Source organism: Coenobita brevimanus, chromosome 100 (assembly GCF_032717465.1).
Source record: "Coenobita brevimanus isolate Jiangsu-jjx chromosome 100, ASM3271746v2, whole genome shotgun sequence".
In the NCBI taxonomy this organism is placed as follows: Eukaryota; Metazoa; Arthropoda; class Malacostraca; order Decapoda; family Coenobitidae; genus Coenobita; species Coenobita brevimanus.
Window position 1 is genome coordinate 31,900,525 of NC_137053.1, and position 13,551 is coordinate 31,914,075.

A 13,551-nucleotide genomic window follows, 5' to 3' on the forward strand; every position below is an offset into this window, starting at 1 on the left:
CGAATTGTTTTGGAACCCACCAATCATGTGTAATCTATAACTGGTTACAAGGCTTTATTTAATGCTTTAGCTTTCTTTAAGTGCTTTAACTTACAAATGCATACCAGAAATAGTAAATATTTAACTTACAAATACAGTACTGTGGAAAAGCAGTACAGCAAATATATAACAAATAAAAAAGGTAATATTCTGACGCCTATCAGAAAACTGGTTATAAGACTTTATTTCTTGCTTGAACGTTATTTAATAATACTTTAACTTGCACATAAACTTACCAGAACAGTATTGTAAATATTTAACTTCCAATTACAGAACTGAGGAAAAGCAATACAGCAAATCACATCACGTGATCAAAACAAACCGTGCGTGCCGAGCTGATGTTTGAGGATTTGGCCTACCAAAGTCCTCTCTTGTGTAAATATATAGTTTTCGTAATGGTTCTTTAATCTTACATTATCTTATACATATCCCAACATTAACCGTGTATAATGGGGTACTTTATGGGGTGGAAGACAATTGACAATCGTCATGGTCGAGCCTGCCACAGACGTCGTAGGACACGCATGCTCATGAATCATATGCTGCATTTGTTTGTGTGCACTTGTGATAGGATTAATGTCATTCCTACTTACAAAACCACTTACACTCTCCAATGAATACACACAACAAGAGCTTATTCATTTGTATGAGTCATACAAAAAGGTAAAAATATTCTAATCTGGCAAGTCTAGCAACTAGTCAGCTCATTCATCCCTTATAATCTAATGTTTTCTATATTAATTCTTTAGAAATGAGTAGATTTGTATCTCTTAATATATGGTTTCAATGAGGAAAGTCATATTTTCCTCCTCTGAGACGATTTACTAACTTAAATTTATTAGTGCCTAAATTTGCCTTCAGTCAACGATTTCGACAAACCGTCCCAAATCCAGGAACGGTCAACAGTCATTTTTTGCCTGCTCTGAGAGAGGTCGGAAGGCTGGACTGAAGTCGAGAGGATGCACGCTGAGAATCTGAGATGTCAGGATCGTACTGTTGTGTTCCCCTGTGCATTAATAGGGGTGGCCATCAATTTCCTCAGATTATGAATGATAAAATTACAAAATAAACAATTTGGATAATATAATGTCATATACAGTATGTATATATTTCTCAAAGTGGCTAATCAATCCAGAATAGAATATATTCTCTATAATAAGTATATATAGAAAAATATATGTATATATATAAAAATATGTGCATTTCACTTTCACTAACAAAGTATACACTACTTCCTACCCAGATGACTTAACACTCCCACACACACTTCATGACTGGTGTACTACAAAAGACTCAGAATGGCCTCTTTTATGGTAGAACACGGTCATAACTCACACCTCACTATCAACAACATCCCCCTTGTCCCACATGCACACAAAATCTTTGGTGAAATGAAAGCACAGTAACAGAAGAATTTGGTAATATCTTGCAGCATAGAGCAGTTAGTTGGAAGCTGATCTGTAAAAATATTTATCTAAGACAGCCTTTCTGAAATTATCTTGATGTCCTCAAATGTGAATATTACAAAATCTTGGGTGCCGCAATATTAGTAAACAAAAGCAGAGTCTATCTTGTCCCTGGGACTGTATCTTCAATGCGCATGCGCCATTTGGATATTTGGGATGTTACGAGCGTCGTACCGATTTTTTACTTATATTGGCTAGTAATCGACTTGAAGAGGGCAATTACAAAGTATTTTGTTCCAGCCAATAGTGAGTAATGTAACTCCACCTCTTTCAATACAATAAAAGACTACTAATGCAAAATAAATGAGGATCCTGAGTTCATTTGATGCTAGTCTAGCTGGATAAATATTTTTTACGTATTACAGTAATCACTCCAATATCCGGATCAATAGAGCCATCGGTAGGTTCGGATATTGGTTTTGTCCGGATATTGGGCCCCAGCTTATGGACTTGTACTTACGGACCCTAACACAGAGAAACACCTATACAACTCCCTCCGGACATGCATAGCACCTATTTAACACCCAAATCACACCAATAAGGCACATAAATGACTGAAATAAATGCAATAGACACATAAAATGTGGGTTTAGAAGTATGTTCATACATTAATAAACATTCTGGTACTTATGGACTCTAACCGAACCTAACCTAACCGAACCTAACCGAACTCTGAAAAACACATTCCTACTGCACATGCATGAGGTAAGTTTAGTATGGAAAGAAGTACAGTATGACACTTTCTGGTAAGTATAGTATGGGAAAAAATACAATATGAAACATTCTGGTAAATATAGTATGGAAAATAGTACAACATGAAACATTTTGGCTACTTACAGCAAGTCCCTGGCCACCTCGATGAATAACCGCCTCCTCTCGGACTCTGACAGTAAGAACGATTTCCTGAAGCACTTGCACTACACTCTTCCTGAAGTCTTGCACTGAACTTAGTCACTAACACACAGAAGTCCGTTCTTTTCACAGTGTTCACTTTAGTCCAAATAATGTTCCATTAAATTTAAGTGTTGCACATTAACTTTTCCCAAGTTTTTTTAAGTTTCCAAAGCCAAAACAAAGAAGGTTAGTTACGTTAAATTTCTTTTCTACTTAGTCTTTTCTCCCAACTTGAAAACCTTAACACAACACACCGTTTTTTTCACTGCACAACACTCAAAATTCCCGTGTGGTCTAGTGGAAAAGTTCTTGCTGTTTATTCACTGTCAGAGCCCGAGAGTATCACTGGCAGGCGTCCAAGGGGTGCATCGGTGGGTAGTGGTGATGGCGTACCGACTACAGAAGACTCTGAAGACAGCCGCAAACTCACGTCGAGCGGTGACTCCACTGTAGCTGATGTGCTGGGCTGTGGCTCGGAGCATGAGGGCCTGTCTTGGGGAGGCAACGGAGTGGAACCAGGGCTTGGCACAGCGGGGGTCACGGGCCTGAAAAAACTGTCAATCGTTGACTGACGCAAGGACCGACGATTCTGGCGATTGATGATGCGCTGCCGGAAAGCACGCACTTCCTCCACGAGTCCCAAGGGCCCCATCTCCCTGTCGCAGTCCGGGTGTTCCAGGTAGTCTAGGACGAACTCTAGATGTTCCCGGAGTGCGCTCAGCTTGGGGATGGCTGGAGTAGTGTCCTGCTGGGCGGAGTCTGCATCATCATCGCCTTCGTCGTCGGAATCTTCAAGTTCGGGACTGACACCAGCAACCGAAGACGCGATCTCGATATCAGACAACGTCTGATACCCAGGATCGCCCTCGTCGTCGTCCAACCACTCACGAACATCGTCCACATCAACATCGTCGCCGTGCGTACGTAGCCGTGCATGGAAGTCATCCACGTCAAACCCTCGGAAATCGTACTCCACATCTGTTCCGAGAAGCAGACGAGACCAACCATTTTCAAGAGTTTTCACAGGGACTTCCTTCCATGCACTAGCCCAGTTGTACAGCGCAGACTTGATGTTGTAGCGGCGAAGGTTTTCCAAAGTCCGCTTGCCTCGAGTGTCACGTCCTTCCCTGCGCTCGTCCTCGTCCTCGAGAACCACCATCACCTCGTCCAGGAACTTCCGACGGTACAGGCGCTTTGTTGCCACGATCACTCCTTGGTCCATTGGTTGAATGAGAGCAGTCGTATTAGGTGGCAGAAACATGCACCTAATACGGCCATTCTCAGCAACCAAGTCCTTGTCGCACGGGTGGGCAGGTGCATTGTCGAGGAGAAGGAGAGCCTTTACCTGGTCGCGAGGAATTCCCAGTGTCTTCGTCTGGTAATGTATGACCTCCTTGACGAAGTGATGGTGAAACCAGTCTTTGAAAATCACAGCTGTGAACCATGCTTTCAAAGAATGGTACCATACGACAGGAAGGACATCCATCACCCCACGAAGGCACCGAGGCTGCTTTGCACAGCCAACAAAAACGGGCTTAAGCCGGTGCATGCCGTTAGCATTGGCACAACACAAAGCAGATATCCGTTCCTTAGAAAGCTTGCGGCCAGGTACACGCTTCTCCGTCTCATCGGCGAGAGTGTTCGTTGGCACCGAGCGATAGAATAGGCCAGTTTCGTCAGCGTTATAGACTTGACCGAGAGTGAGGCCCTCCCTGTCGATCAAGCCTTTCACCTTGTGCCGAAACTCGTCCACTCCATCCTCGTTAGCGTCCAATGCTTCGCCATGTGCTTTACGGTTAGTAAGGCCATGTCGCAACTTGAACGCGAAGAGCCAACCCTCGGATGCCTTGAAGTCTAGGGCGTCGTGAAGCCTTGCAAACTTCTCAGCAGCAGCCTTCAGCTCCGTTCCACGTACCATCACACCAGCTGCACGTTGCTGTCGATACCAAATCAACGTGGAGCGGTCAATCTCTGCATACTTGGGAGTAAACATAACCTTCCTCTCCACGTTGCGTTTGCTTCTCGACGAGAAGTCAGCCGTGTACTGCATGAGCTTGTCTCGGGAACGCTTGATATCAAACAAAGTCAACCAGGCCAGGTTGAACTCGCGGAGAATGCGAGAGGAAGACCAACCCGCATCAACCTTCTCCAATATCTCCCGTTTCTTCTCCAGAGTCAACACCACTCTCTTCCTTTTCTCAGGAGGCGGGGCCATCATCACACACACTAAGAGTAGGGCAGAGAGCAGCAGGAGGCCTTGCAGCAAGTACGGCACCACCACAAAAGCGAGCACGTGGGCAGCCATGACGAAGAGCGTAGGTCTTGTCGCGGTGAGAGACAGGCGGGAAGTGGGGAGGATGCAGCGGCGCTCTATCGGACGTCGGAGGAATGATGAACCAAAACAATGCTCTCACGCGGCGCGCGCGGCAAGTTCAAATTACGGACGGCAAAAAATCGATTTTTTTTCCAATTTTTTTGGATTTTCGGACCATTTTGGGAATGTTTGATCCCAGGACGATAAGGTTCGGTTAGTGGGGATGTTCGGTTATTGGGCGTCCGGATATTAGAGGGATTACTGTACTATGAAAATAATAAGTATTTTGCCTTCATTTCTTCTCAATTATTTGAGAAAAAAATAATTCCTCTACACATTACAAACATTAATTTGAATCATAAGTCCACACAAAGATATATTATTAATGATTCATGAGAGTGCGACTGTTCACTGTCAGTGGCAGGCTCGACCACTTCAATGGCGGCTCCAAAGCACCCCATTGCGAGCGCGTTCGGTGAGAACGTGTTCCAGGCGAGATTACTGTATTCCAATTTATATTTGTATTAAAATCTCCAGTTAGCATAATTCTTTTTTATTTCTCTTCAATTTTATGTAGTAATGCTCTTAAACTCTGAATTGTACTCTCCGCCAGGTCCTCATATTCGTCTCTTTCCCGTGTCTTTGATCTGGATGGCATGTACAAATTGGCTACAATTACTTTCCCTTCACATGTATTTATCTCTACTGCAATCAGTTCTACTTGTGAGGGTATATCTAATTCCATTTTTTTGACTTTTAGTTAATATTATAATTCCTCCTCCTTTTTTTAAGTTCCTATCTCTTCTCCATATATTACATTCCTCTAAGCTTAGGATGTCATTCGATATCCTTGGTGTTAATTTTGTTTCAGTTAGGCATATCATATGTGGTTCATTTTCTCTGACATAATCATTCATCTCTAATAATTTAGGTACCATTCCATCCACATTTGAGTACATCAACTTAATCATCTTGTTTATATACTTGTCATGATTTGGTTCTACTACCTTCCTTCTTTTTATTCCCTCCTGTTTATGTACCACTTTCGTACCTGCAATCCAATTACTTCGTAAAAAAATGTATTCTTCTCCTCTGATCTTCCCTCATTTTTTGTTTTTGCTTGCTCCCTCTTCTCTTTCAGTACTTCCAGTTCCTCTTGTGTTAGGCATCTTTTTATCCATACATTTTTGAACTCCTCTTTTTCCATAAGATCCTTTGCATTTTTTAGTATCTCCTCCATGGTGTTTACACTCTGGAAGGTTACCTTTAGGGGTCTTGACTTGCTTTTCTCATATTTCCCTAACCTTTTGTGTTCCTTTATGTCTTTACTACAGATTTCCTCTGATATTTCTTTCAATATGCCCATTACATTTGCCATCTCCTTTTTGTCTCTTGAGATCTTGTTTTTTACTTCTTCCTCTTCTATACTAGTGATTACTATAGATTTGTTAATATCTACTGAATCTCTGACTAACTTAGGATTGTTTTGGATTATTCTTTTCATTTCCTTTTTAATGCTTTTTTCTTCCACCCTTGTTTCCAAGTCTTTCTTTACTTTCACCATTTCAGCAAAAGTGGTTTCCACATCATTTTTGTAGCTTTGCACAGCTTCATTCACCTGTGTTATCTTCTCCTCAATATCACTGCTCTGATCTATCAGACTGCTTACTTACCTAATTGTCTCCGTATCATTTTTTAACTCTTCCATAATACTCTCGTGGTTGACTACCGTACTTGCCATTTCACTAATATTCCTTCTAAGTGTACCCACTTCAACTGTTAGCTCATTTATGGTTGTGTCTTTCTTGCTGACTTCCTTTCCTAATTTTTCTATTTCTTCCTTTTGCAAGTGCACCTGTTTCTTAATTTCATCAATCTCATTTTGAAAAGCCGTCTCTAACCTGTGTACACGTTCAACTAGTTTGTTGTGAGTCTCCATTTCAACCAGTTCTTGGTAGCAATCATCATCATGCTTTCTACCTTTATCCCTTTTTTTTTCCAAATTTGCTTTACTAAAGTATGTGGTCATTTTGCAGTACTAAAAGTATATACAGTACTTACAGTCCCTGGGGCAGATTGTAGGCTAAACAACGATCAGCTGATTGTGTGCATTCTTGCTCTGCTTGTTTACTTTTCTGTTTGACCAAGTCTTACTTGAACTTCTTTTCTTTTATATTAGAACACCATTTAGTCTATCCTTGTACAGAGCTTAACTCATGTAAAGATACTTATTTAGGGAATGCCGCTGGCCAAGTTGGCCAGGTATAGATGTCGAAATGCATCTGCTCTATCTCGGTATGTGTGTGTGTGTGTATTTACCTATTTGCCTATTTGTATTTACCTATTTGTAGTATACAGGAATTGAGCAATGCTCGTGTTGTCCTGTCTCCATATCCACATTTATCAAGTCTACCTTTACACACATGAATGTTTTTCTCATGCACCACCTCTTTGTCTAAGTCGTTCCAAATATTTAAGTATTTACCTAATATACCTAATTGTGATATACACGGAATGTACTATGCTCCTGGGTTTCCGTCGCTGTTTCTCAATAAGTCGAATTTAACTTTAAACTCGTTTAAGTTTCTAGACTGGACGATCTCTTTGTCCAGGCTATTCCATAAGTCTATACTTCTGTAGGGAAAGCTATATTTCTTGATATCCTTCAAGCAGCTTGACTATTTCAATTTCATTCCATGTCCTCTTGTTGCTCTCTTATCCCATACAAACAGATCTTCTTTGTCAATTTTATCTACTCCCACCATGGTCCTGAACACCGCAATCATGTCTCCCCTCTTTCTCCTTTCCTCTAACGAAGGCAAATCCAGTTTTTCCAGCCTCTCTCTGTATGACAGGTCTGTCAGACTGGGGACCATCTTGGTTGCTGTTCTTTGTATTCTCTCAATCTTGTTTATATCTTTCTTTTTGTGGGGGGACCACACTACCGCTGCATATTCTAACCTGGGGCGGATCATGGCCACTATCAATTTTTTCATCATTTCCTCATCCATATAATGAAATGCTACTCTTATTAAGCAACGTTGGGTCTGGTTAATACTTGGATGGGTGACCGCCTGGGAACACCAGATGCTGTTGGCATCCCTACGTGTCAAGTGGGGTTGGTGGAGGATTAGTGCCCCTCCCTGTAAAACAATTAACTCTAAGCCCTTGGCCACCCCATTTGGGATACATGGCGTCTGGCAATGAAAGAATGAATGAATGTTAGTCAAGAGTCTCTCCAACTATCTTGTTAATGTGCTTTTCTGGTGACAAACTATCTTGGACCAGCACTCCCAAATCTTTCTCTTCTCTCCTTTTGTGTGTGTGTGTGTGTGTGTGTGTGTGTGTGTGTGTGTGTGTGTGTGTGTGTGTGTGTGTGTGTGTGTGTGTGTGTGTGTGTGTGTGTGTAAATTCTGTTCTCACCTCCAGAGTCCTGAGAAAAGTTCCAGGCCACCAGAGCCTCGCTGATGGTCATGGAGGTGGTGATAATGAGGGTGGCCAGGTCCGCCATCCAGAGAGCCCCCACACCCAGCTAGCCCCATCCGCTGTGACACCTTGCTAGCTGAAGTCAGTGGTACACTGCACAGTGCTGGTCCCTCCACCCCTCCTGATCCACGACGAGCCAGTCTGATACACCATATATCACTACAGTATACCATTCTAAAGCCCACAAACAAAAAAGAAATTTAGTACAGTGCTCCCCCCCCCCCAAGTACAAGTTACACAGTTGTGATACATCAATGGTTAGGAATATTAATTTCTGAAAAGAATTTCATATTCACGTGGATAAAAATGGATGGTAAGGAGTGTTAACTCCCTAGTTATGAGAAATATGAAAGAAAAGGGTCATTCATGATTGAGAGAAGCAAGATTTCCCAACAGCCTGGTTGAGGGAAATAGTATGTGCATTTTCCTTTCACCCACCCACCCATCTATCCTGACTACCCACCCACTCAATGCCCTGCCCATCCCACCCACACAGCCCACCCACCCTATTCATGCACCCACCCTGCCCACTCTATCCACCCTAGTCCCACCTAACCTGTCCACTCAGCCATTCCACCCACCAACCCACCCACCCACCTTCCTTGCTCATTCACCTCTCTATCCTGCCTTACCACCCATATACCTACCCTAGCCACCCATTTCACACTGTTAAACAGCAACTGCAAGGCAGGAAGGTGTTTTATATCATGAAGTAAGGTTGAATACTGTGGAAATGGGCAAGCATCTCCAAATCAGCACACCAATCTTTGTTCTGATATTGCTTTTGCCCTTACTCTCATGTGTTATAAAGGATGGAATCACGTGTAACTCATGGTTACGTGGCCCCCCGCTCCCCAGTCACACTGCTCCCAGACACACACAACTGACCACAATTTATAGGGTAAACAGGAAACAACCTGACTTACTGCAATCATTATTCCACCATGCTTCTTCATAATCATTACTATCTGAATGGACTGCAAGCAACTTAATCTCATAATCAATAAAACTGCTGCTAATGAACTCCACAAAAATGAGGATTTCAGTTCCAATCTTTTAGAATATGAATGAAATGTAATGTTGACAGCTGTGGTGTAACATTCTGTACTCATGAATCTTGCAGAATCATTCAGTTGTGTTTGAAAACTCTTCCCATTCAGCAAACTGGATTTATTCCAAAGCATTTCTATTCAACAATTTATATGTGAATTTTAAGTATAAAATTTACCAGTTGGGACTGAATCTCCATTAATGTTTTACAGCCATTGGTCAAGGCTGGTGGGCTAGGGGTCCCAGATCCATTGCCTGGACCTGGGACTGTGCTGTGGGTGAGGCCTGTGGCATCTCTCTCCCTTTTATTATTTTAAAAACAAGCCTTGGACACTAAATCACACAAGGGAATCAGAGTGGTGTCATGGAATGCGGGAAGTTTGAGGGGTAGAGCAGGGGAAGTGGTTGAGGCATTGAGTAGGAGGTGGGTGAATGTGGGATGTGTGCAAGATGTCTGGTATAGCGATGGATCAGCCACAGAGATTGCTGGGAGGGATTGTTATTACTGTATATGTTGTTTTGGCTGGGCAGGACAGATGGATGTGGTTGTGTGGGTGTCTTGATTAGGGAGAAATGGGTGGAATATGTCATGAATGTTATGAAAGTAAGTAATAGGATAACAGTAGTGAATATTTTGTCTGGTGGGAAAATCTATCTATCTATCTATCTATTGCCAGACACCATAATCCTGTAAAGGGTGGCCATTTGACAGTGAGTTACTTGTTTTACAGGGAGGGGCACCAACCCTCCACCAACCCACTTGTTGACACATAGGGGAGCACATATGGTTTAGTTATATGGTTACCACCCAGCGCTGTAAATGGTTTCTTGGCTTACAGGAAACCATTTGGCTTGTCACTCAATGTAAAGCCACCTGTAAAAGAAAGAAATGGAATAAGAAATAACAGGAAAGATAGGAGAAATAGGAAGAGAGGAGGGCACGCACAGAAAAAGAATGATAAAAGGTTGCATTTACATTAGCCTATGCTCCACAGGCAGGCTTGGATGAGGTAGAGAAGGATAGATTTTGGGATGACTTAATATGTGTAGGAAGTGGATTGGGGGTCGATGAGATTGTAGTTTTTTGGGGGGACTTAAATGGTCATGTAGGTGACACAGCTCATGGATATGAAGGAATACATGGGGGATCTGCATATGGTACAATAAATGAGGAAAGAGAAAGAACACTCGGGTTTGGAGAGGCAATGAATTTGACTGTATGCAACACATATTCTAGGACAAGAGACAATAGGTTGATTACATACGAGTCTGGGGGAAACAGCAGCCAGATAGATTATTTCCTGGTTAGGAGGGCTGATAGGAGGTTAGTGAGGGATGGTAAGTCATAGGGTGCAAGGAGTGTGTGCAGCAACAGAAGTTACTGATATGTGACAGTTCTTAAGGAGCAGGTGATGAAAAAGAGAACCTATACACCTACAAAGAAAATATGGAAGCTGAAAAACCAAGCAGTAAGGGATGCTTTCTATGGTGAGATGAGGAGAATGGTGGCTGAATAGAGAGAGGTTGACAGAAGTGTTAATGAACAGTACAGAGCCCTCAAAGGCAACCTCTTGAGAGTTACAGATTCAGTGTGTGGATTGACAAGAGGCCCATCAAGACATAAAGTAACCTGGTGGTAGGATGAGGGTGTAGAAGCTGCAGTTAAGGAGAAAAGAAAGCTTTTCCAGGAATGGAAGAAGGGTGGTAACAAAGAGGAATACTTGGCTGCCAAGCACAGGGTTAGAAAAGAGGTTTACAGGGTGAAGTCTGAGTCACAGAGACTTTTACTTGATAACCTAAATCATGTGGAAAGGAAGAATATGATATTTAAGGTGGTAAATCAGATGAAGAGGGAGAATAGAGATATCATAGGTGAGCAGTGCGAGAGGAATGATGAAGGAAAGGTAGTGGCGAACTGTGGGGATATTACAGATGCATGGAGAAAGCATTACAGCTGGTTGTTGAATGAGGAGTTTGACTGGGACAATGAAGGCTTGGAGCCAGCAGATCCAGAGTATGGCCCTTGGTCTTTGATTGACTCTGCTACTGTGAGAGGGGCAATTGGCAAGATGCAGGTAAGGAAGGCAGCAGGTGTATCAGGGCTGACTGCTGAAATGTTGAAAGCCTCAGGAGATACAGCAATAAGGTCAGTCACTGACCTAATAAATAAGACTATATATGAGTGTGTTGTCCCATAAATGTGTACAAGGGTAAGGGTGATGCCCTGGAAAGAGGAAATTATGGAGGCATAAAGCTTTTAGACCAGATAATGAAGGTAATGGAGAGAGTTGTAGAAGGTATGATTAGAGAAAGAGTGAATATTGATTAGATGCAGTTTGGGTTTAAGCCAGGAAATGGACAACTGATGCCATATTCACTGTTCGACAGCTTCAGGAAAAATATATGGGAAAGAAAAGGGAACTGTACTTTTTGTTGATTTGGAGGTCTTTGAGTCCCAAGAGAGGTGAAGTGGGCAATGAGAAAGCTTGGGATCGAGAAGTGGCTGGTTAGGGTGATTATGGTCATGTAAGTGGGTGCTCACACCCAAGTTAGGGTGAATGGATATCTGAGTGATGAGTTTTCCATGAATGTCAGCATGCCCCAGGGGTCAGATTTAAGCCCTTTGTTGTTTATCATGGTACTTGAAGCCCTCTCACATTACTTCAGAAAGGAAGTCCCATGGGAGATGATGTATGCTGATGATATGATATTGACTGCAGAGAATGAATGGGAGGCAGAAGAAAGGTGTAGGAAGTGGAGAGATGGTATGGGGTACAAGGGCTTAAGAGTAAATGCAGATAGAAGAGTGATGTTATCTAGGGCTGGGAGTGGTACAGTCAAAGAAGAGGGAGAACAACCATATGAGACTGGCCACAAGGCCGTGGGAAGCAATTCAATCTTGTGCAGTCTGTGATAAGTGGGTGCATAAGAAATGTAGTGGTATTAGAGGTAGACTGCAAGATAACGTTGATTTCATGTGTGCAGTGCGTCGGGGGGAGCAGATGGAGATTGTCAGGCATGAAAAGACTGAACTTGCTGGTGAGTCTCTTGGGTGTGTGGAAGAGTTTTGTTATTTGGGAGACATGTTATGTGCTGAAGGTGGGGCTGAAGTGAGGAGTGATTGGAAGAAGTTCAGGGAGCTGTTGTCTCTCCTGACATTGAGAGGGCTCTCCCTCTGTGCTAAGGGATCTTTGTATGCAGCATGTGTTAGGGATCCAATTTATTACCAATATGCCGGGAATCAAACCCGGGACTCTCAAGTAAGAGCCAGGCAGCATACCACTACACCACGACCAGGTAAAAGTTATCTCACATTGCCACAATCTTGCAACCAATGTTGCTGCCTGGCTTTCACTTGAGAGTCCCGGGTTAGATTCCCGGCATATTGGTAATATATTGGATGACTTTTCCTGTGTACAAAATAGGTTTCTCTCTTCATGTGTTAGGAGTGTAATGCTGTATGGTAGTGAGACCTGGGCAGTAAAGGGAGACGACATTCACAGGCTCAAATGTACAGAAATGACAGTGATTAGGTGGATGTGCAGTGCATCCCTGAGTGCAAGGCCTGGGGGCTAGATTTACGATGGAAGAGTTGAGGGGTAGAATGGGACTGGAGTGTATTAGTGTTGTGGATGAGGAGAGGTAGACAGAGATGGTTTGGGCAAGAGGAGAGGAAAGGAGATGTTAACTGGGTGCAGAAAGTGAGAAGTGTTAATGTTAGGGGTACGGCTGCAACAGACAGACCAAAAAAGACCTGGGACGAGGTCACTGAGTGTAACCTCAGCGATAAGGGACTGAATAGGGAAGCTGCCAGAGATCAACCAGCATGGACAGCTGCCATCAGGTGACCAAGGTCGATGCATGCAAGCACGCTGGGAATGAATGAACAAAGAAGTATGGATGACAAAACAATTGAGAACAGTGGGAAGAACTAAAACAGAGACCTGCATCCATGTCTTTATCCTGAAATCGTAGAGGTACCTCTACCCATCCTCACACATGTTACAGTACTACTGAATAAAGATGTTACAAGAAATTATGACGTCCCACAGTAGCCTCGGCCTAACTCAACAGTGGGAAATATTCACATCCATCCCCATGGAAAAATCATATTTTTCCAACAATTCCCAAACACAGTAGTTTCCTTCATTCTTTGCCTATTGAAAGCTTACAGATGAATGGTGAACTACAGAAAATTTTGCCTCTAAGCACTATAGGCAACAATAACCCCCACTTGATTACATTCCCCTCTCATCACCTCCAATGTAACCATTAAATGTTTATCAGCTCAAGGGTTAGGCA

General features: G+C 42.8%; 1 protein-coding gene across 1 annotated transcript in view; it reads right to left on the reverse strand.

Annotated features, from left to right (window-relative positions):
* LOC145414620 (uncharacterized) overlaps positions 1–13,551 on the reverse strand; it is a 784,070-nt gene that overhangs the window by 60,976 nt on the left and 709,543 nt on the right. The window contains exon 15 of the mRNA XM_080284146.1: positions 8,137–8,340. Within this exon, the coding sequence (XP_080140272.1) occupies positions 8,137–8,340 (204 nt within the window). The remainder of the gene's footprint in view (positions 1–8,136; positions 8,341–13,551) is intronic.